The following is a 24,217-nucleotide window of genomic DNA, read 5'->3' as shown; positions in this document are numbered from 1 at the left end:
TGGCAGGTTGCCCTCAACCCTCTAAGCTTTTGGCTTCTACTAGACTGTGTCCTTCAGATGAGGAGAGCAGGGCCATGGAAAGGCTAGGCAAGAAGGTGTATATTGTTGCCACTTTGGCCTTTCGGGCTATTAATTACCAGACCCTTGTGACATGGTATATTTCATGTCTTCTTTCTCAGGCTGTTTCTAAGCAAACCATTTCTTCCTGGTTTTCTAAGGCCATTTCTTTTTGTTACTGCTTTAATGGGAAGATACTTTCTGCCTCTGTAATGGCTCGCTCTACTAGGGCTGTGGCTTCCTCTGGTGCTTTCTTCAAAGGATTGGATACCAGTTCAATCCTTGAGGCTGCTACTTGGACCTCTATCCATAACTTTACCAAGCATTACAAGTTAGATGTGTCCAGAGCAAGGGCTGGCTTTGCCAGAGGAATCATGTATGGTTTTCTTGAGGGCTGTTCTGGGTCTTCCTCCTCCCAAATTTCCTCTTGAGTTTTTTTGCTCTCCATTTGGTAAGGGATATTGCAATAGTGATATGGAAAGACATAATACAGTTGTATAAAATCTTAACATAAGAGTAGATGTCCTTCTCTTAACTGTTGCAGTATTCACTCCCTCCCCTCTTCTGCTCTGTTATTTTCTTTTTCTCCTTCTGGATGCACTTGTTCGTCCTGGAGCTATTCAGTTCCGAAGTATGTCTGTTCGTACGTCACCTTTATGCCCTACGCCTTGAGTGGGGAGCATACACAGGATGTATAATGTCTATAAAATCCTAAGGCTTTGGTATATTGGCCAGACATTGGTTTACCCTTGGCAGGGAATCCCTTTGGTAAGGAATTCTGCAACAGTGAAGAGAAGGACATCTTCTGTTATGGTAAAATTTTACACAACTGTACTTTTCTCTCTAGTTGTGGAAAGTAACTTTTACTGTGTAATAATTTTAAGAAAACTATTAACTCAGTGTTTAAAACAAGCTTTAAGGCACTTGGAAGTTATAATCATGACAGACTGTTCTGTGCTATCCACTGCTTTCACATTATTCATGGTTTCATATGTTTTGGCTACTATTGATTCTTTCCACATTTTTTTACTTAATCCCATGTCTAAAAAATGTGGAGGGGAACTGCAGCTTATTAGGGGGTCTAGGGGGATTCCCCAAATACTTGTAGGAAAGGGGTGCCTGTTACGCTTATTGAATCTAGACAGGGGTCTGAACCTCCTAGATTTGTTAAAGCTGATGTTCCCTTAAAAAAAGAAGCAGAAGACTAGGCACATGGCCTCTATGGCTAAGGATCTGCACAAGGAATAGCAGGAATTTACTGAGGGACTTGCCAATGCCCTTATGGCCCTAAAGCCTCCTCAAGGATGATTTGTTCCTCCTCCTATTCCTTGTTTGTCATCTCCTTCCAGACATCCTAGGGAATCTGATTCCTCTGAAGAAGAGTTGTGTTTAGACTCTGGTGAGGAGTCATTGGTATATTCTTCTCGGATACACTCTCCTGTTGCCTTAGTGTCTTAAGAGGATGATTCTCTTTCTCTTGATTCCCTTATGAAGGCATTCTCTTTTGGAGATGGTGTAGTTCATTGATGGAACACTAAGTGAGATCTCATTTGCTGCGGCTTTCCTGAAGCATTGTGATCTCCTGAGCTCCGAGTTAGTGAGTGGGTTATTTGCTTTTTAAGCAGCTTTTTCTAAAAATGTTTGAGTGTAGGTGTTTAGTGTAGGTTCTCTCTCCACCCCCCTCACTGGTGTGTAGTGTATTAGAAAATTTACTGTAGTTTTAGTGTTAGTTTGTTAGTGTGCATTGCTTCCCCTCCCCCCTCGGTGTTCTGTGTTACTTGAGTGTGTGGTTTGAGTGGGAAACCGGTAACTTTTTTCTCTCCTTTTTCCTTCTCTAGGGTGAATTTGCTTGTATAAGAGACATGGCTGACCCCAAGCCTGTTTTAGAAAGGTTCACCGAGTGTGGCCATAAATTGTCTCCTGCAGATGGCCACACTCTGTATGATGTGTTTGGGCATTGCCCATTTGAGTACGGATTGTACTATTTGCTCGGGTTTTAATCTGCACGCTATTAAGGACAGGAAGGCTAAGTTGGCCCTGAAAGGCCTTCTTCCCACTTCTGAGGTGGTTGCCTCATCCACTGCTTTGGTCACAGTGGCTGCTGTGGCCGCCTCTCCTTCCTCTCTTGCCCTTGCTTCTCCTCCCTCACAGGCTGGGACTCAACCTCCCGTTTCTAAGCCAGTGGAAGTGGAGTGGAAAAGAGGCAGAGAGAAGGAGAGAGAGCACAAATCAATTAAATCAAACAAACCAGGTTTCTGACATTCAAAAGAGGTACCATGAACTCTTGCAGATAAATTCTCCTGAGCCTTCTGCTTTCACTCCAGTTTTGGGTGCCCTTCAGGACACTTTTTCTCTTTGGCTTCTTAGGCCCCTGATTCCCAGCCTCCTGCCTCTAATAAACCTGGCCTGTTCTGTAAAGTTCCTGAAGTTTTTGTATAAAATTACTCTCTGTCTCTGATTCAGCAATTATTTCTGTGGCTACTGATAAACCATCTAAGTTACTGTCCTCCTGTAAGCTTTTATTCTCTGCCATGGATAATCATGCTATGGAGAGGAATAGGGAAAAAAAGTTTAAACTTCTTTTATCTTAGCTTTCAGGGCTATTAACCACCAAACTCCTATAACTAAATATGTAATGGCCCTTCCTTCTAAATTGGGAGGCATTCTGATTGATATGTCAGATTCTGAGGTTAAGACTTTTGCCCTTTCCTTTTGTGTTCTGCTTCTCAGGTGACTTACAATTCTGTTAAATGCAGCTATGATTATCCCGATGCCTCCTTTGGGGCTGCTGCATCTGGATCTATGATGAGAGGGTATTCTTGGTTATGTCTACAGGCTCTTCCTGGGGACACCAAAGCAAATTACTGCATTCTTCTTTGGAGAATCAGAATTTCTTTGGCACTGCAGCAGCTGAGCTTTTTAAGACCCTGCAAGATAAGGGTAAAGTTATTCAGGATCTGAAGCAAATCTATCTTTCTTCTGTTATTAAATTTCAAAGAAGTTCTCCATCTAAACTTTATTTTGTCCATAGACAACCTTCTAGAGGTAAAAGGGCTTCCAAAGAGAGTTTTTCCTGACAAGTCTTCTCCGGGTACTACAGATCAAAAATATGTTTTCCCTGAAAGTCTTCTAGTTGAAATTCAACCTTTTCTACACCTTGGCCAGATTCCACTATCCCTCGGGTTAACTCGGACTCTCGGGTCCCTTCCATTATCCAAAATATTTTATGGTTTGGAAGTCCCTTCCCCTTTCCTCAGGCCCTTCCTCAGTCTTCTGCTTGTCAGCTGCCTCTTTTTCCTGTGCCCCTTCAGGATCTTCTGGTTCAGTGAACCATCCAGTGTATTTCCCCTTCCCAACAGGGCAAGGATTTTTACATCAGGGTGTTCTGGTACCCAGGAAGGAGGAGTCTTGGAAGCTCATTCTAGATCTCTTCTTTCTCAATATCGTTCTAAAAGTTCCTTCCTTCCTTCAGGATATTCTCTCCAGACACTGTTTCCTTTGCTGCTTCCCCAAAATTTTCTGGCATCCCTGGATTTGAAGGATGTTTACCTGCATATTCTTATGCATCCTCTCTTCAAGAAGTTTTAAGTTTCTCTATTTCTTCCTCACATTCATTTCTCTGCTTTGATTTTTGGTAATTCTACAACTATGGGGTCTTTACCAACTGTCTAGCCTAAGTGGTAATGCCCGCAGACCTTAGGGAATTCAGATATTCCCTTATATGCTTGACTTTGATTCAGACCCTTTCTTAGCAGCTGCTGCTTTGAGATCATCACTTTACTATGCTGTTGCTTCGCAATGTGGAGGTCACCTTAAATCACAAAAAGTCTCTGTTGAAAATAGTCTTAAACTTCTTGCAAAAGACATGATGGAGGGTACTTAACGCTCCGAGAGACGGCCAACAGTGAAGAAGGCCAAGAAGCCTAAGCCAGAGTCTTCTGTTGTTCAGTCTCTACCAGATGTCTCTCCCTGAGACGAATGAATGTCCAGAGGTTCGCCTGACTTTGTCGTTGGAGTCCTCTGCCTCAACCGGGTTGGAGGCTGGTGGGGATCAGACTTTAATCATGTCTGAGGAGGCATGGCAGACGTTCGTTTCGGACATTCGGGGGGATCGCGGCTGATTATCTCTGAAGAGTCATGTGGTGTTCTCAAATTTTAGTCAGTCGTCCCTGCTACCATCATTGAATACCGTCCTGGGACAGAACCTTCCAAATTTTATAAGGCAGATGTCTCATTGAATGAAAAGCAAAAGACTAAACAGATCTCTCCTGTTCTTAAGGATCCACAGCGTGAATGGCAGGCCTTCACTCACTGTTTAGTGCTTTGATGACATTGAATCCTCCTTAGAGAGTTTCTGTTCGAACCCCTCCCCAGTCCTCTTTTCCCACCAAAAGACCCAGGGAACACGATTCCTCTGAGGAGGAGCTGGATTTGGATGAGGAACCCCTTGCTTACTCTTCTCAGATTCCCCCTCCTTTTGGATTATGGATCAGAGGAAGAGGAATCTACCGGTCCTGATACTCCCTTTGAAGAAATTTCTTTTGGGGACAAGATCTCCAGAATAATGGAGTTCCTAAATGGAGTTGTGCTCAGGTCTCTGAGATGCATAAAAGATGCAATGAGTTGCTGCAGGTAGACTCTCTTGAACCTTCTGCTGTACCTCCTGTTTTGGCTGCCTTATTGGATGTATTTTCTAATGCTTTTAAGGCTCCAGACTCTGAGCCCCCTGCTCCCAAGAAACCTAACAGATTCTATAGGGTGCCTGAGGGCTGTAAATATTTGTACAGGTGTCTTTCTGATGACCCCTTGGTGGTGTCTGTAGCCTCTGCCAAGTCCTATCAGTTGCTTCCTTCTCCCAAGTTACTGCCATATGATAAAGGTAGCAGGACCATGGAAATGCTAGGTAAGAAGATTTGTACCTCTGATACCTTGGCTTTTAGGACTGTTAATTATCAGACCCATATGTCCAGGTACTTGTTGGCTCTCCTGTCCCAGGCTTGTCAGGTTATTTCTTCCAGACTGTTATCTGCCCTTTCCCTGTTCTGCCAGGTGGCTCATCATTCCATTCCAAGTGTAGTTATGATGAACCAGATGCTTCCTCTGGGGCTGTTGCTTTTGGGTCTGTGATGAGGAGGTGTTCTTGGCTTTGGCTTCAACCTTTGCCTGATGATATTAAGGCTAGGTTGATAGATGCACCTCTTGATAATAAACACTTGTCTGATGAAGCTGCTTCTGCTATCATTAAGTCTATTCAGGATAAGGGCAAGACTTTACAGGAACTTTCTATGCCTACATTTCAGAGAAACTACCAAAATAAGCTAGCCTTTGCTCGCAGGTAATCTTGCCCTCCTCTTAAGGGTAGAATGGTTGGTAAGTGGGCTCCTGCTAAGGCTAGTCAGACTTCTGTGTCTCAGAAGTCTCCTTTTTCAGACAAACCAGGTGCTGTCTGACTGTCCTATTTTCCCAGTAACTTTCATCTTTCTCTTCACCTCTCTCTCTCTCTCTCTCTCCTTGTTTAACCACAAATTCCTCGTCCAAACAGTGCCCTTCTTTTTGCCCTTTTGTCCTTGTGTCTTTGTTTGTCGCCTTTTGCTTTTTCTTTTATTATATTTATATGGTGTCTCTGGATCTCATGGATTATATCCATCTCCATCCCATTTTTTTTTTTTTTTTTTTTTTTTCTTCTCTTTCGTGGCATTTTCAGTTTTCTGATTCCTGTCCAGAGAAGCTGTTGGAAGTTCTTCATTTTGCCATTTCCCTTCTGCAAAGCTTGAGGTGACCAGTAAACTTCAAAAAATCTTTTCTGTCTCCTCAGGACCATGTTTTTCTGTGGTGCAGGATTCAGATGGTGCCTATGCTGGCATTCCTGCCTCCTCTCAAGGCCTTGCTTCTTTCAAACTCTTCTTCTTCTGGCCTCTTATTACAGCCAGGCAGTTTTTGAGAGTTGGGATTCGTAGTATCCACCATCCCTATGCTCCCTCTGGCCAAACTCCACATGAGAAAGTTTCAGGGTTTCTGAAGTCCGTTTGGCTTCAACATGCACATCCCTTAGAATTTGTAGTTCCGCTTCTACCTTGTCTCAAGAAGGAGCTTCACTGGTGGAGTCAGCAGTTGTCTCTAAATCCAGGGTTCCCTTTTCATTCCCCTATTCCTTCTCAGGAGCTCTTCACAGATGTTTCAGTTGTGGGATGGGAGCAAGCTTTTGGCTCCCTAAAGGTGCAGGGGTTGTGGCCTTCTGTTCAACAGAAAGAGAACGTCAGTGTCAGAGATGGGAACTCAGTGAAGCTTCAGGCTTTTCTCCCCAGGACCTCTCAATTACATTCATTTACAGACAATACCGTAGTGAAGTGGTATGTAAACAAATTGGGGGGACAAGATCTTATCGTCTTTGCTGGTTGGTACTCCTAGTGTGTGATCTTGCTGTCCAGTATCAAGTGACTGTTCAGGCAGTTTACATTCCCTCAGGTCAAAAGGGCAAATCTTTAATGGTCGCCCCTTTCAACAGACAACTTCCTCTGTTTTGTGCCAGAGTCCCAGGTCCTCTGGTTTGGAAGGTGGATACCCTATATTTTTCTTGGAAGTGGATGTTTCTTTATGCTTTCCCCCACCTTCACCTCATTCCAAAAGTCCTGATCAGAATTCAGCAGGATGCCTTTTGACCAAGACAGCATTGGTTCCCTCTTCTGCATTTAGCCAAGGGCAATCGTCACAAGTTACCTCACAACGGTAGACATACTCACACAGGACAATGGATCTCTTATCCATCCCCACCTTTCCACTCTTCAACTGACAACTGTGGATGACAGGATTTTGATTACACACAAAACACCATTTTTCTTTTTTTTTTTCAAAACAAAAACACCATTTTTCTGAGGGCATGCTTAGGGTCCTTCAGGAGGCCAGGAAGCCCAATACTAGAAAATACTATTTACCCAAATGGGAAAAATATTCTGTTTGGTGTCATTCTCATAACCTGGATCCACTTTCTGTGGATTTCCTTTGGTTCTCTCTCATCTGTGTGAATTGCTCAGTTGGCTTATTTTTCTGTTAATGCCCACTTAGCTATTTATGCTGGTCTACCTTTATCTCCTCCATTAGCTTCTAGGTTTGAGGCTAAACAATTCCTAAATGGCATCCGTCATATTAGGCCTCTCAGGAAGCCTTTTCCTCCTCCCTGGGATCTTAATTCTGTTTTGGAAAAATTGACTTGAGCGCCTTTTGAGCCTGCACCTTCAGCTTCCTTACAGCATTGCTCTTGGAAGACTGTTCTTTTGTTAGCCCTTGTGTCTGCTAGATGGGTGTCTGAGCGTTCATGCCCTTATGGCTTGACTTGCTTTTTTAGTGTTTCATAAGGACTGGCTATCCTTGCATATCCAAGGTGGTGAATGAGTTGTCCCATAATCAGTATTAATTTGCCAACTTTTTTCCCTTCACAATCTACTAGTGAGAAGGTGCTGCACACATTTGGATGTGCATAGACGGCTCAGATTTTATTTGGATAAGACTAAGGCTATTAGGAAATCTAATCAGCTCTGTTTCCCTTCATCCCAGGTTCTTCGGATTAGCTGTATCCAAGCAAGCTATTTCTTCTTGCATCTCAAAAGCTATTTCTTTTTGTTATTCTTTTAATGATAAGAGCCTTCCTTATTCTGTTAAGACTCATTCTACTAGGGCTGTGACTTCTTCTGGTGCTTTTGGGTTTTGATACTAATTCTGTTCTTGAGGTAGCTACCTGGACTTCTTTGCATACATTTACTAACCACTACACGCTGGATGGAATCTCCACAGCTAGAGTTGGTTTTGCTAGGGCCATCCTTTATGGCTTCCTATAGAGCTCTGCTCGTCCTTCCTCCTCCCAGGTTTCTTCCTGAGCATTGGCACTCTCACTAATGTAATGAATACTGCAACAGTGAAATGGACATAGTACAGTTGTGTAAAAGCTTACCATAATTGTAGATGTCCTTCTCTTCACTGTTGCAGTATTCACTCCCTCTCTCCATCCCCTTGTCCTTCTCTTCACTGTTGTAGTATTAATTACATTAGGGATCCCCTGCCAAGGGTGGTCCAACATCCAGCCATTACACCTAAGCCTTTAGGTTGCTTTAAGGTACACAGTACATCACATGTATGCTCCATGCATAGCGGACATAAAGGTAATGTCTGGACAGACCATCCTGCATGGAGCATACATGTGATGTACTGTGTACCTTAAAACAACCTAAAGGCTTAGGTGTAATGGCTGGATGTTGGACCACCCTTGGCAGGGGATCCCTAATGTAATTAATACTACAACAGTGAAGAGGACAACCACTGTTATGGTAAGATTTTACACAACTGTACTTTCCTTTTCTCAGTCAGAAGCTGTACACAGATGCATCAGATCAAGGTTGGGGAGCTTCTTCCAACAACTTCAAGGTTTAGCTCAAGCACATTGGTTATCAAGCTCTCTTTCTGGCCATTCATTGTTTCTAGTCTGTCTGGGTTCCAGGCCCTCTAAGGCCACAGTCATGTGGTACATCAAGCAGGGAGGCACAATGTCTTACCTTTTTTGCAGGCCAGCTATTCAAGATTGGGACTTTGTATCTGCCATTAATTGTTGGTGGTTTACATTCCAGCAGAGCACAGTCTTGTGGTGGACATTTTGAACAGATGCAGTACAGACCCAAGTTAATGGATGCTTCACAGGTAGGTGTGCCTGAACATAGTACATCAGTGAGGTACTCTTAAAGTAGATCTTTTTGTCTCCTCACTGAACACACAACTTCTCTAGTTCTGTTCAAGATTACCAAGTCTACTGATTTGTATCAGAGGCACATGGGATATATGCAAATGATCCTTATGAACATCACGTGTTTCAGCTCATTGGCGATTCTGAATGCCCATGACTTATTTCGTCGTTTTACTGGACAATTTCAGGCCAATAAAGCCAAACCCCACTAGCTGTGGATATGCATATTTCAGCCTTATGAGCTCGTCAGCACAGCACAAGCAGAGTGTTTGACTAAGCATTAGAAACACAGTGCTGTTATTCACAGCTGATGTCCATCATCATTAGGGTCACTGCAAAAATATTCCAAAGAACAAACTAAAACAATGAGTGAGAAGGTCACTGAAAAACCAATCAGTAAAAACAAAATGAAAACTCGAGCAAAGCTAGAACTTCCACTGAGTGACCTCCCAAACCTCTTGTATCAGAGGCACATGGGATTTATGCAAATGATCCTTATGAACATCAGGTGTTTCAGCTCATTGACTATTTTGAATTTTTGCAGTGACCCTAATGATGATGGACATCAGCTAGGTATAACAGCCCTGTGTTTCTAATGCTTAGTCAAACACTCTGCTTGTGCTGTGCTGACGAGGTCATAACAAGGCTGAAATGTGCATATCCACAGCTAGTGGGGTTTGGCTTTATTGGCCTGAAATTATCCAGTAAAACGACAAAACAAGTCATGGGCATTCAGAATCACCAGTGAGCTGAAACACCTGATGTTCATAAGGATCATTTGCATATATCCCATGTGCCTCTGATACAAGAGGTTTGGGAGGTCATTCAGTGGAAGTTCTAGCTTTACTGGAGTTTTCATTTTGTTTTTTTCTGATTGGTTTTTCAGTGACCTTCTCACTCATTGTTCAAGTCTACTGACTTGGGAAGTGAATGCTCTGCCTTTTACTTGGAAGGAGATGTTTCTGTATGCCTATTCCCCTTTTCCAGTGCTACCAAACGTTATGCACAAGATCAGTTGGGACAGGCCCTAAATCTTCTTGGTGTGACCCCTTTTGGGTCAGACAACACTGGTTCACCCCATTCTTTTTCATCTGGACAGGGGCAGTCATCACAGGTTACCTCACAAGATAGTTCTTCTCACACAGGACAAGGGATCTCTCATTTACCCCAACTTCACACTTTTCAGTTGATTCTCTAGGTGATAGGGTTTTGATTCTTTTTAGATACCAGATTTTTGAGGACATGATTTGGATTTTGCTGGATGCCAGAAAACCCACTAGAAAATCCTGTGTGGCTAAAGGGAAGAGATTTTCTATTTGATGTGGTCTAATGTACGTGGTCTCCTCTTTTTTTGTGGATATTCCTATGGTCCATTCTTATTTGTATGAGTTGCTCAACTATGGTCTGGCATATTCCTCTGTTAGAGCTCTTCGATCAGCCATTTCTGCTTATAAGCCTCTGAATCTGCTCCTTGCTTCTTGTTTTGAAGTCAAACAATTTTTTGAAAGGTGTCCTTCATATTAGACTCACAAGAAAGCCTATCCCTCCTCCTTGGGACCATAATTTTGTCCTTGTTACTTTGCGAGACTGCAACTTCCTCTTCCTTGTTTTACTGTACTTGGTTGAATGTACTGTTGGTGGCTCTTCTGCCAAGTGAGTCTCTGAACTTTAGGCACTCATGGCATTTAGTTTTTTTTGTTTTTCTTCATAGAGTGCCTCTCTTTGTACTAATCCTTCTTTTAGGTCCTAGATGGCTGATGATTTTGACTATTAATCAAACAATTCATCTGTCTTCTTTTCTCCTGTCACCAGAATGTTTCTGAGGGAATTCACACGTTGGATTTACATGGCTCAGGTATTGCGCAGATAAGAGGAAAGATATCAGGAAATCTGAAGAATTTTTGTTTCTTTTCTTGTCCAAGACATTGAGTTTGGTTGTTTCTAAGCAAACCATATCCTCCTAGATCTTTCTTTCTACTGTTTCTTTCATGGTAAGCAGCTTTCTTCTTATGCTTGGGCTCATTCTACCAGGGCAGTTCCCTGTTCTTGATGCTTTTTCAAGGGTCTGTATACAAGATCCATGTTGTAAGCTTGCTACTTGGTCTTCGCTAGATAACATTACTAAACATTACAAGTTGGATGTGATTTCTAGGGCCAAGGCAGGTTTTGTCAGGGCCATCCTTCATAGGTTCTTAGAGGGCTCCTCTGTGGCTTTCTTCTCCTGTCCTCTCTAGCTGGTTTTGTACTCTTCCCAGATGTAAAGAATACTACAACAGTGATGAGGAAGGACATAATACAGTTGTGTAAGAACTCACCGTAACAGTAGATGTCCAACTTTTCATTGTTGCAGTATTCTATCCCTCCCTCATTAACCACCTGTTATTCTCTGTTACCTTTCTTCTGCCCAATGATCGATTCCTCTTTTCTTTCTTCTTCTCTTTTTGGATGTACATGCTTTTGCTTTTTTTCTTGGGTGGTTCTGCTTCTGTGGATTTGGCGTCACGTTTATCATGTATATACTTTAAACCTTGGTTATAGGGAATACCTCTGACATACAGCGCCTGGAAGATATAAAGGCTTTGTTATGTTGGCTGGACATTCACTTTTCCTTGACAGGGTATCCCAGTTGTAAAGAATACTGCAACAGTAAAAAGTAGGAGATCTACTTATAGGGTACGTTCTTGCACAACTATACATTCTTAAGGCTTCAGGCAAGAGTCTATCATATAAGAAAACAGGTTTTAGTACTTAAATAAGCACCTATTAAGGGTCAGCTCCCGGTGTTTTCTCCTGTCTACCTGATGAATCTGGGCATCTTGGGCAATGCAGCAATTGCCTCATGTACACAGACAGCCCTCACCTCCTACCACCCAACACTACAACCTGTGAGAGATGCACTTGTATAGCAAAACTGGAAGCAAAGCTCTCTTCACCAGACTGGACTAGACCGTCACGAGGAGAAAAACACTTGCAGCACACCACACTCATCACATAGTCCCTCAAAACCTACACCACCAAAATACACACACACAAGCACAAAGCACACACCTACATTCGCGGAGGCTCCCAATAAAAATCTGCCTAAGCAACAGGGACCTCCAAAGCAGAAATGCAAACAACCTGCACCCCCCCCCCCAACACAACCCAAATGACACATAGCCCACAAAGTCAGTGTGCCACTCAACCACAGCCCATAAGGCATAACAGTGTACCCAACACTCTAGTCATAGGTGACTCTATAGTCAGGCACACTGATGTTCTACTCACCAGGCTAAACGAGGAGAAGGTTACTGTCAGCTGCCTGTCAAGTGTCAGGATCCACCATGTAATGCACGCACTCAGGTCACTCCACAAGTACAGATATGACTGTCCTTGTCCATGTTGGTGTGAATGACCTGAGACGTACCTCCATGGACTACATGAAAAGAGACAATAGAGGAGCTGTCCGATCTTGTAGCCCAGGCAAGTATGACCCTAGCCCTGAGTAGCAAACTGCCGTTGCCCAGAATTATACCACAGTCCAAGGACAAAATGATTGACTTCAACAATTGGCTAAGCTTCTGGTGTCATTCTAAGGGGATCCAGTATCTGTCTGCCTGGGATGACATGATCGACAGACCACGATGCTTTGCCAGAGATGGCCTGCACCTGTCACCCTTGGGATTCCGGATACTGGCTAAGGTTCTTGTCACCCCTATAGTGCCTTTTTTAAGCAAGGTTCAAATGACAAATTCACCACTGTAACAGAAGCAAGCAAGCAAAATATGAGGGTAATGCAACTCAATGCTAGAAGTCTAAACCTCAAAATGCACTTATTCCTTAAAATGGAGAACATCGACATCTGTGCAGTGACAGAGACCTGGTTCAAGGCTCCAGAGAGCACCCCTGCATTACCAGGCTATAATTCATACCACACTTTTGGCCATCTAACCTGGACCAAAACACTAAAGGCGGAGGCGTGTCCATATTCATTAAAGATATCCACACCTATCTAGTTAGTTGCTCAGCATAATGCATCCGAGATTATCCAAGTGCAAGTAACTCTGGGCAAGACCGCAACCCAAATTGTAGCTTGCTACAGATCCCCCACCATGCCCCAGGATTCCCACTCCTCATTTCTTGATACTCTGGAAAATATTAGGTTACAACCTAGCACCCTCATAATGGGCGATTTCAGCTACCCCACTAATAACTGGGAAAACTACTCGTGTACCAACTCTTTTGCTCAACGTTTTCTGGAATTCATAAATCCCAACGCCTTGGATCAACTTATCCACACCCCCCACCATGGGCAGCAGTATCCTATTCCTGGTCATTACCAACATGGGCAACTGGTATCCACATTAGAGGTCAGTTCCTCGTTGGTCAGATCTGACCACAAGCTAATCACCCTAGACATCCACACCCAGTCCCCACCCCCCATTAGGGAAACCAATGTAAAAAAAATTCTCCAAAGCCAACTTCACGCTTCTTAGAAGTGGCAAACTTCACGACACCCATGCAGACGGACAGTAGAGGTACGACTGCTGAATCCTGCACAAATGCACTTTATATGCACTTTCACGAGTGCATGGATGGTACAATCCCTAACAGAACCAAGATGCTATCCTCCAAAAAAAAGGAAGCCAATCTGGCGGTCCCCTGCCATAAACCAACAGAAGAAAGCAACTGTTGCAAAAAAAAGAGTAAAATCCCACGATTGGAGTAACTTCCTGGTCAGCCTCGGTAAGAAGCTGAGTTCCGTCACAAAATCCTCCAAAGCTAGTTATGAAAACAAAATTTCCACTGATTCTAAAGACAACTACAAAGCATTCTGTAGCTGTCAGGAATCTCAATGGCAACACTCAGATCTGCTCTGAGTTACAGCACAATGACACTAAATATACAGAATTAACTGATATTGCCAACATCCTGGCAGATAGGTTAATTGCTAACTTTACCCCTTTCTCATCTCTAAACCAGAAGAATGCAAAGTTCCTGTAATCATGGCTGCACAGGTAAACACCACACTCTGCAAAGCCAAGAACACAACATCCATGGGACCTGACAACATCCCAGGCTGCATTCTAGATGAACTACAGAACAAACTGGCACCCCACCTAGGCCAATAGCCTAGTACCTACCTGTGAACCTATAAATGTTAAGCTCCAGTATTTGCTCATCTACCCATATTTGGATGACTGAGTCAGGCACTGTCCCAAGAAAACTAAAGAAAACTTTGCATCTAACCACCTCCTGCCTTGTCCAGCATAGGCATTTCCATCCCCTATTAAAAGTCAGACCTTTCCTCTCCAGGTATAAAGACCTTTTTAGGAGTAGTGTGTATATGTAACAAATATCAGGATCTTCCTCTGTCAGAGAAGGCCTCCCTTCTCATTTCCTTCTTCCTCAGCTGTCCCAAGAAAAGTTACTTCAAACGCACACTTGCATATCATGTTGACAAATAGAAGTCATTTGTAAACTGTCATTTGTAAACTGGAAATAAATATAAAACATTATATTAACAAGTTTTTTTTTTTTTTTTTTTTTTTTTTTTTATTTAATAAACTTGCCTCCCACATCCCCTATAAATAAATTTGTGTAGGGGGATTGAATGGGCCACCCACTGTTGTACCGTAAAACCATCAAATTAAAAAAAAAAAAAAGGCCAAACAGAAATGAAGTAATTATATGATACACTCAATAAATGCATCCTGACTTGTCTCTCACAACTTGTAAACTGACTTCATTCACTGTCATTCATTTCTATTAGGACCCCATTTTATCTCCAACTTTTTCAGTAAATTAGTGGAGTCATTAGTACTTTGGTAGCTTACTTGCATATTGTCATTGTGACGATAGGTGGTACAGCCAGCTATGCCATGAGAAATAGAGTAGTGCATATGCAGCATATGCCAGCACGGCTAGCTGGAATTTAAAGAATTGTATGTTGTTTGAATATTAAACTGATTTGTACAGATACTTGTGTTGAAAATGTATTTGTAAAGTTGCTTGTGTTAAAAATGGATCAACCGTGTGTCCTGCTGAAAAGCAAAGAAATGTACATGCATTATCATAACTGTTTAAATGTATATGTTTTAACAGAGGATACTGGAAGAAAAGAGGTTAATCTCAGTCCCAGCTAACTTGGAAAAATAGTTGAAATTACAGTTCTGGTTGCATCTAGAGACAAAATGCCTGGGAAACAAAGTATTAGGAAGCCTTCTTTATTGTCTCTAGCAGGGAGCTAATTGCTACCCTGAAAGGGTAGAGGTTTGAAATTGTTTTATGACTTCCAGGAGCTGCAGCAGATCTGAGCAAAGCTCTGGCTGTGTATGGTAGCACATGGGTACTAAAGTCTTGGCAGTTTTTAGTGTTGGTCATAAAGTGAGAAACCGACTCAGATGACCACATGTGATGCCATTATATAAGCTATCCCAGAAGTAATATTTAGATAATATATTGAGAAGTTTGTCACTGAGCACTCTGTTTCTTGGAACCTGACATAGAAGGATCCCTGACCTACTTCATCTTGCCTTGCTGTAGTAAGTAACCAGGGATAGTAATTGTCTAAATCAGGAAAATATAGTGAAAATAGTTTATTGTTTTTCTGTAACTGTGTTAATCTTTCCAGCTATGTTATTTTTATTATTTCCTATGATTAAAACTCTGGTATTTACTGTAGATAGATATTTTGTATTTTCATGTTTTTTTGTTATTCATAGATTCATACATTACTAGGCTAACTGCCCTTGTAGGCCATTTTAAGCTAAGCCAGTTACTTCATGTGAGAATCAAACCCTCCACCTTGTGTTTGTAAGATAAACACCTTAACCATTATGCCAATCTCCCACCCCTAATTAAACATATTTAAACTTTTCATTGTGGCTAGTCCCTTTTAGAAAATATTTAGGTTTTAGGAGTAGTTGCATATATTTATTTGGTGATACCTCTGGCCACTCGTGAAAGCCTGGCTGTTTGGTCAACATTACCATTTGTGTAAATATTAATTTCACCTAGTATAATTGGGTACCCTTGCAAGAGCCTTAGAGTAACTGACTGGTGGCAGTGAATCTACCTTATAAACTGGGCAAAGCTGGTGTAGAGCATGTAATCTGTGCCAGCCTTTCCCAGGGTGTGTGTGTGTCTGTGTGTGTGAGTCTGTGTGTGTGTCTGTGTAAATTAAATCTCAAGGTGTATGTCAGCTACTTGGAGCAGGGACAAGAAGCACTGGTTTCAGAGAGAGAGAGCGGTGGAGGACTTGGCTTGGACATTTGGCTGAGTACTTAACTCTGCAGCTGTGCCAGAAGGGAGCCTTATTGAGGACCAGGGGAGAGACAGAGAAGCCTAGACCCCGGGCTGAGTGTGTTCCCTGTGTGCTCTTAAGGGAAATTGTGCTTGATGCAGAGGTCTGCATCTGGAAATACTGAGTGTATCCATTTGTATTCCAAGTGCACGTCCCTCTGCAGTGTCAGTGGTAGGGACTCAGGCTCCTTGATTACTGGCCCAGAGTGGGGATGTCACAGTCGTGTATACTTACTAATAAATGTTGTAACCTGTTCCATATAGCTGCCACAGACAGATACTGTAGGTCTGCTTTGTGTGTTTATTTCAAAATGGCCACAACCTTCTCATATTCTTTATGATCCACTGTATATGCATAAAATTGCTCTTGCACATTTTTATATAGTGGCTCTCTGTCTTTATTGCACACAAGTTACCTTTGTTAACAGGGGTAATTGTTAATTTTCTGTTTTGGCTTAATCATTTTATTGCTTTCCATTCATTATGCATTAATTAATCACACTATTAAACTGCTCAAGTAACTGAAACACATGTATCTTTAAAGTCATAGAATGAGAGGGGGACATAAAATTACTTTTGTTAACTACACATTCATCTAAATAGTGTAGTAACCATAATGTTCAAAACACCCAAATATATATTCTGTTTAAAAATACATTACATTTAACTCTCTTGTAAGTCTAAAAATGCATAAAATACATAAAAAGTACTTGGGAGTCCACCAAGCAGAGCTATATTATCTGACTCTGGTACCTATATAGGACCAGTTCCAAGATTAATTAATAAATATATGCTATAATATAAAAGTAGGCTACCATTGCATGTATTAAAGATTCCACTGATTTAATCAAAAAGTTACAAAAATGGAGTCCTAATGTGGAATGGATGACAGTGGGTGTGGTCAGTATATATACTAATATTGAGCATTGCTTTGGTATACATGCTACAAGACACTTTTTAATTCTGGATGCATATATTGACGGTGTCATGTAATTGTTTAATTTCTGTTTGCGTAATATTTTTTGAATTTGATGATGATATCCATAATCAAGTTAAAGGCACGGCAATAGATGCCCCATTTGCTGTCCCATATACACATTTATTTATGGGGATGTGTAAGGATGAATGTTTACATGACCAACAGTTTTTAAAGGTAATTTTTAATATTTCTGCAGTATAGATAACCTCCTGTTTATTTCTCAAGGGAATGTTCAAGAGGCTGATGTATTGTTATCTGAACTGAACTAACTGATGTGGTTTTACTCTTGTAAATAATTACATGCAAAATAGTTTAGAATTGTTACTTAAAAATGATCATAGGAGGTTACTAGGCTAATGACCCCAGCGGCCCTTACAAGTCTAGCCAAGGTCAACCCATGTTCCCAAGGGTGTCTGGTTCAAGCAGACATTAAAATCAGCATTTATTGCCCCTATCCAAGAGGGGCACAGGTGGAACCTCCAGTGTGAATTTCTAGTTAGCCATCCAGTCGTCAAAATTACGCTTAAACAGGGCCAGTGAGGGCTTTGTTTAACCTGAATAGGAAGCTTGCTCCAAAGATGAGGCAACCTCTGTGAGACAAAGCTGTCTCTCCAGCTAGGGATATAGAAATCCTAGGTCTAATATGACTTGACTTTGTTCTGTAGGCTGTCATCCGGTACACATAAGTGATGAATATTTACAAGCTAGGCAAGCATGTAGTAAGTGGGCAGGGTTTTTAACTGAGGCCAGTAATATAACTATGATGTTTTTCACAAGAGGTTATGGTACAACTATAGTAGAAAGGTCCTGTTGGAGAAGTGTGAAGAAAAATAGGCAACAATTATTAACTATGACGAGGGGAAATACCGAGTTAATGAATTTTTGCAATGTATTATGTAACCGTAATAAAGAAATATATTTTCGTACTGAATATAATTATTAGTGACTTGGTGTAGTATTTATATAAACACCAGAAATTTCTGTTGCAAGATGATTTTTTTTTAATTAACCCTTATTTATGTACAAAGTCAGTTATTTCTTATAAGAGGAGAGAATGTGTGTGATGTACATTGTAGTTTTAGAATTCTGACAGTTTAGTAGATCTTCAGGTTTGACAATTTTTCTTTTTAGACAGTGTTAATGTATACATTAAACTCAAAATATAAATGGCATTAGGTTTGAAAGCAGAGAACAATTTTAGCTGTACTACAGTCTGATTTATGTCCTGTGGTGTTCTTGTTCTTTATAATGTAGGTAAAACTAAAAGGCAATTTAGCGTGACTACAGGAGCACATTAGAGATATGTGTTATGGCAAAGAAGACCATCCTTCTGCACATTTTAAGAGATGTGCAAATTATGCTGGCATCTTAGAAAGCGTAATAATAATGGAAATGTTTTTGAACTTGAGAGGCAACTAAAATATAAAGAATCAGTTTTCATTTTAAATTATGTTACACTGAAACATGAAGGACTAAATCAGGAAGTTAACTGTATGCTGATGTCATAACCGTGTATCTTTTTAAATGTTGGGTTTACACTGACATCATACTCTTTTAAGGCTTCAACTGTAGTGCTAGAATGTTTTTTATGATTATTAGTAAGGGATCCTTATGCATGCTATTTGGCCGCAAATTATTAGATGTATTTCTGATTCTGTCACGAAATATTTTCTTGTTGGCAAGACTTGGCAGTAAATACATTCTCTTTGAACTGAGGGGTCAGGGTTCATGTAGACCTCCTCCTCTCCCCTTGTCCTCATAGTTGTGGGAGCAAGAGAAGAAAAAATACTAGTAGCCCAGTCCTGGCACAGGTGATCTTGAGTCCCCCCTTTGTTATAGTTTAAGAAAGGAGAACCGTTCACACTGCCCATGTCCTGTACTCTGATTAACCAATAGCATAGCATTTAGCAGAGATAATTAAGACTATGATTTGCTACCAGTAGTCTAAGATTTCGTTCCTTCAGCTTTCATTCACCTATTGTGTGACTGAGTGAGTCACTTAACCAAACAGTCTCCTAGTTCATCCCTGAAAATGGATACTTGCATTCAGTTAGGACTTATTGTTAACAAATAAAAAAAAATTCATACAGACAGATGCACATGTGCATGAGCTCACATGCACACACACCCCTCTGGTGCTCAACAGCCTCAGATTTAATACTCAGAGGCTAGGTCTCCGATCCCCCATTAAGAGAGTTGTTTTCTTTTCTGTCATGCAAGAGATGCACACACTACTAGAAAGTTGTACCAGGGGGATTTTCTGTGTTGTGTGACTGTAGCCAGGTCTCTGAAGAGTGAAACATAAAGGAATTTACAGTGTAAGAGGTCCCAGTTAATTTAACACCAAGTTGGCTTTTGCCTCTGTAAAGATTCTCTTCTCAACCCTTTAAGCCTTTTTACCCATGTTTTGTCCTGGGAAGCATCTTTCGTAGTGGCTGTCACTTCTGCATGTAAGGTCACTGAGTCTATAAAGCCTTGCACTCTGTACTTGGTAACATTCAGGTTGCTGCAAGGTGACTTGTGTCTTCCTTTTGAGCTATGAAAGACCTGGTCCTTTTTGACCCATTTCTTTGCAAAATTAGTGACTCTGCAAACACCCACACTAAGGACCCAAGTCTACACCAAGGGGTGCGAGTTGGCATAATAGTTAAGGTGTTTATAGACAAAAGGTACAGGGTCTGAGTCTCGGCAAAGAAATTTGATTAGGCTTAAAATAGCCCACAGTGGCAACTAGCTTAGTACTTGCCTATGAACCTAAATGAATAAGATTTGCTGGAGAGGTTCCTAACTCAACGTATTCCTAGCCTATGGAATAAGTTACCGCTACAAGTCAAAGTACTACTTTAGCTACCTTTAAGGCTAGTCTTGATGATTGATTGGGTAGACACAAACTTATACCAGGTTTATCATGGACAGTCCTGCTCACTTTGGGAGATGCACATTTATTAAGTGCTTTGGAAAGGATATGCTTAACAATATATATGTCTTATTGTCTTATAGTTCCTGTGATCACTTGTCTGGTATGTTCCTATGTTCCATTAGGACAGGATATTGTTAGAGACTAACTTCTCCTTCTTGCCCAGAGTGATTCCTGAATTAACCCTGAACTAGGTTATCCAGCTACCAGTTTTCTTCTGATACCTTCATAATTAGAGGGTGGGGTCTATTGCATAAAGAGGTTAGGAGTTCCGACCATTTGTTCATTTCTTTTAAAGTGAAGACCCAAAGTAGAGCAGTCCCCAAGCAAACACTCTTCAAATGATTAACAATTTGCATTGTCTGTTGCTATGCCTACCATGGGGATATGCCAGGGTTCAGTCTGAGGGATGCACTACTATTTTAACTGACTTCCGAAATATTTCAGTCAGGTGTATATGAGTGGCAACTACCTGGGCTTCCAGCTATAACTTCTCTAAATACTACCAAATGCACTATTATTCAAGGGGCAGCATAGTTTTTACCACTGTAGTCTTGCAGGCCAGCCATGGAAGTTCTCCACCTGAGTCTGGGGTCAGGCTACTGCAGCAGTGATCCCTATGAAGAACATAATACAGTTGTGTGATAACTAAACCAAAACCGATGATAATCAAGTAGAACAATCACTGTTGCAGTGTAGACCCCCTCCTACCTTCCTCCGATCTTTGTTTTCCCTGAGTGGCCTGGTTTCTCTGGAGAGATTATTTGCAAGATGGGACCTCATATATGCTATTCAGATGTCATAACTGATCTATTCGGGCACTACTGAGGCACACTTATTGGGGGTATAGCTTATTACTTTCACTCCAAAACGAACTGAAGATGATGTAGGAGCTGCTCTCCTCATTTTACATAATGTTTTACTAATGTGGCTGCCATAGGGGGAGGGGCCTACACAGCTCTGGAAGTCCTACCTAATAGGTAGATATCTGCCCGTGGCTAAATCCTATCTTTCATGTATAATACTGCAGCAGTGGTCCCTACATTCCAAGATTCGCTGTTATGGTAAGATCTTACAGCAACTGCACTTTACTAGTAAACATCTTTACAGTATTAAATGTTTATAAAATTTGTTGCTTAATGACATGTGACCTCTTCCTGTTTAGTAGCAGGGAAACTGTAGATTGTGAAATCAGTTGACCTAATCTGCCAGCTTATTATAGAAAGTAGTTTCCAAGACTGCAGGACTAGAGCTTAAGAATGAAAACAACTCACATTAATTTTTCTTTCCACTAGATTTTGGCTTTGTTTCCATTTGATGATGTGAAGATTTCTGGTAAACCAGTTGTCTGTACTGAGTGAACATCTGGAATGGCTTCTTCATCTTTAGAACCTACAGAATGTCATCAGTGAAACAACATGAGAAAGTAAAGAGCCAGTGGGCACTACATGCAATCAAAGATTTTAAAAGACTACCGTAATGTACATAGCGTACATAAATTACTTTTTAACGCTGCTGTTAGAGACTGGACAGCTGGAGAAAAATGCAGCAAAATTAATATGATTTTAAAAGCATATATCTGGCAGGCAGACGTGCATAGCAGAATCTTTGAGACCTCCAAGAGTGGAGCCATGCTTTCAGAGTTAACTACACCTTTTTTTTTTTCCAGATAATAGGCACAGATCGGGGCACTTGGAAGAAAGATATTCCAACTCCAACATGGGCAAATATTGTTTGTGAAGTTAGTGAATGAAGTTAAATAAAATGCTGCTGTTCTGGTAATGTATTGTCTTACAGTTCACAAAGTTAAAGCCAGCTTATAAATTAGCTACTGTTGTAAGAGATGGGTTAGATTGCTTCTTGTACTGCAGTCCAGAAATTATCATTCTGACTAAATGAGAAAGCATTTTTTCCCATGGTGCACTGTCTACTGTCTCTCTCCCAAGATGAACAGTTTTGCTGGTAAATTACAGCCTTTTGAAAAGTGGTTAATAAGAGAACAGTCTTTTCAAAAGCAAAAATTTCTCATATATGTATTATTGCCAGAAGGTCTGTATCACTGGAGCGGAGTACTGAATGGGAAGTAAAACACATTAAAGTTAATCCTTAATTTAAAAAAGCAAGGTGTCATAATGGTCAGTGTGTTGCTCTGCAAGCTTGCAGAACTGGTTTTAAATCCTGACAGCTCCCACTTGCATACTTAGTGACGCTTAGCAAGTCTCTTAATGTGCTTTCACATATTTTGTCTAATAGGACAATGTATACATTTTTTCTCAGCACAGTAAGGGCTTGTGTGACTGCACTAGAGCATTGGATGACTGTAGGAATAAAGACTCGCCTGTGTTTCACCTTCTGTCCGTCTTTGAGGGGAGCTTAGAAGAGGGCACAGCATTGATGTACACCATGCAGACTGTTGTACTTCAGAAAAGCTCTGTTTTATATATTTTCCCAGTAGCACAATACATTAACTAAATGCTATTAACAGAGAAAATATTTTCTAAATGTTTTTGTTACAGAAGTTATTTTTTGACAAAAAAGTATCAATTTTAATAAACATCCCTTCATTTTTTATATTTAATTGGCATGTCATACTCTTTGTTATGTTGTGTTTTCTCATTGCCATCTTCCGTTCCATCCTACTAGGCTACTTTCAGAAGCAGTAAAGGTATGTAATATTCACTGCATTTTTTATTGTCAGACCCCAGTGGTATACGTTGTCAGATTGTTTTACGTAGTGTAAAACCTGTATGAAAAAAATCTTAAGATTAAACACACCAAACTAACTGGGTTAAAACATCCATAGTACAGAATTAATTCTAATAAGCAGTTTCCTGTAGCATCTTGGGTGAACGTACGTGTACAGTTTGGATGAAAGTGGCTGATGTATCTAATTTAGGACAAAAAGTCTAATTTGCTGAATAAACTCAAGTTGCAGAGTTGTTAAGTTTTCACCCTGTATCCATGTCAGACAGAGCAGTTTTTCCTAATGAATGGAGTTCTACACAGGGCCATTGTTATAGTTTTTTGTTTGATGTTCCTAGCTCAGCACAACTCAGAAGTTTCTCAGTGGAGTGCACGTCATGATGTCACATCCAAGACTGTGAGGGTGTGTAGCCCTCCCTTTGCTTCCCATTCCTTTCAGGCACTTACACAGTTCACAGCTGATTTTTTTTTTTTTTTTTTTTTTTTTTTTTTATATCGTTAGCTAGAAAATGTCTGACATTCAACCTCTAAACCATCAAAACCTTTCAAGTACTCCTTTGGCTTGTCGGATCAGTAGCCATGACCCATACAAGCATTAGCTGTAATGCCAGTAAAAGGACCATGATATAAAGCATTGCACAAGTGCCAGCACTTCAGCATGGACACCTGCAGAAGAAACAGAGAGAGAGTTGAAGCGTACATAATCTGTCTCAGCATGGCAGTTGCTGAGGATGCTTAGCATGTGGACTGGCAGAAGGGGCCTTCTTGCAATCACAGGTCTGTGCTGGACCGAAGAGGGCAAGGGGATTAGAGGCAAAACAATGGTCAAAACCTCCTTGTGCAAAGTATGTAGAGGATCACTGCAGCAGTACTTCATGTCGCGTGGTATCCCATCCTGGTCAAGTGTTTTCATCAACTCTATTACATAATAAGGTTTTAGTTGTTCCTGTGGCAATGTAACATAGATCTTCTTAGATGCTTAAGACACTCCTAGAATGATAAAAAATACAATGCAACTGTATCTTACGACCATTTATGCCTTACCAGTGACCACCCTTAGACTGTATCTCCTTTTTCAAGGATGGCGAGGCCAGTCAAGCCTGAGGTGAATCTGTGAATACCCATCCAATCATCCAATTCACATGTGAAGGACGATAATGTATCACATTGTTTGATTTGTAGTAGGAATCTATTCCCGAGGTGGGGAAGATGTGCTGGGTAATGACCCTTTGTCTCCACCATGTTCTGTTTATATGCTGTTGGAGGTTTAGATCCTTGGTTTTGGTATTTGTGGAATTATTTAATTTGTGGAGATGCAAGCAATATAGGACCAATGTGTCCCTAATGGCATGCAAGGCAAGGCATAGCTATCCCCTCGGAAGTCTAGTTCTAAAAGCTAGTGATGATCTTGGTTAGGGACCTCTGAGTCTTTCAAATTTTTTTATTTGTCTAGTTAGGTATATCCCAAAGGGGAAACTGTGTTCAATAATTGTCCTAATAGATGCTGAATTTAAGAAGACAATGATCTGTTTATTAACTGTAGTATGTA

General features: G+C 41.0%; 1 protein-coding gene across 2 annotated transcripts in view; it reads left to right on the top strand.

Annotated features, from left to right (window-relative positions):
- The window catches only part of NFKBIE (NFKB inhibitor epsilon), a 488,349-nt gene extending 465,806 nt beyond the window's left edge, over positions 1-22,543 (top strand). For both annotated transcript variants that reach the window (XM_044060874.1, XM_044060865.1), the window contains exon 6: positions 21,261-22,543. In XM_044060874.1, coding sequence (XP_043916809.1) covers positions 21,261-21,283 — 23 coding nt within the window. In that variant the 3' untranslated portion in view covers positions 21,284-22,543. The remainder of the gene's footprint in view (positions 1-21,260) is intronic.
- Positions 22,544-24,217: the final 1,674 nt, after the last annotated feature.

This window comes from Protopterus annectens, chromosome 1.part0 (assembly GCF_019279795.1).
Source record: "Protopterus annectens isolate FY-2018-M chromosome 1.part0, PAN1.0, whole genome shotgun sequence".
NCBI lineage: Eukaryota > Metazoa > Chordata > Ceratodontiformes > Protopteridae > Protopterus > Protopterus annectens.
This window is presented reverse-complemented; position numbering and strand designations above follow the sequence as displayed.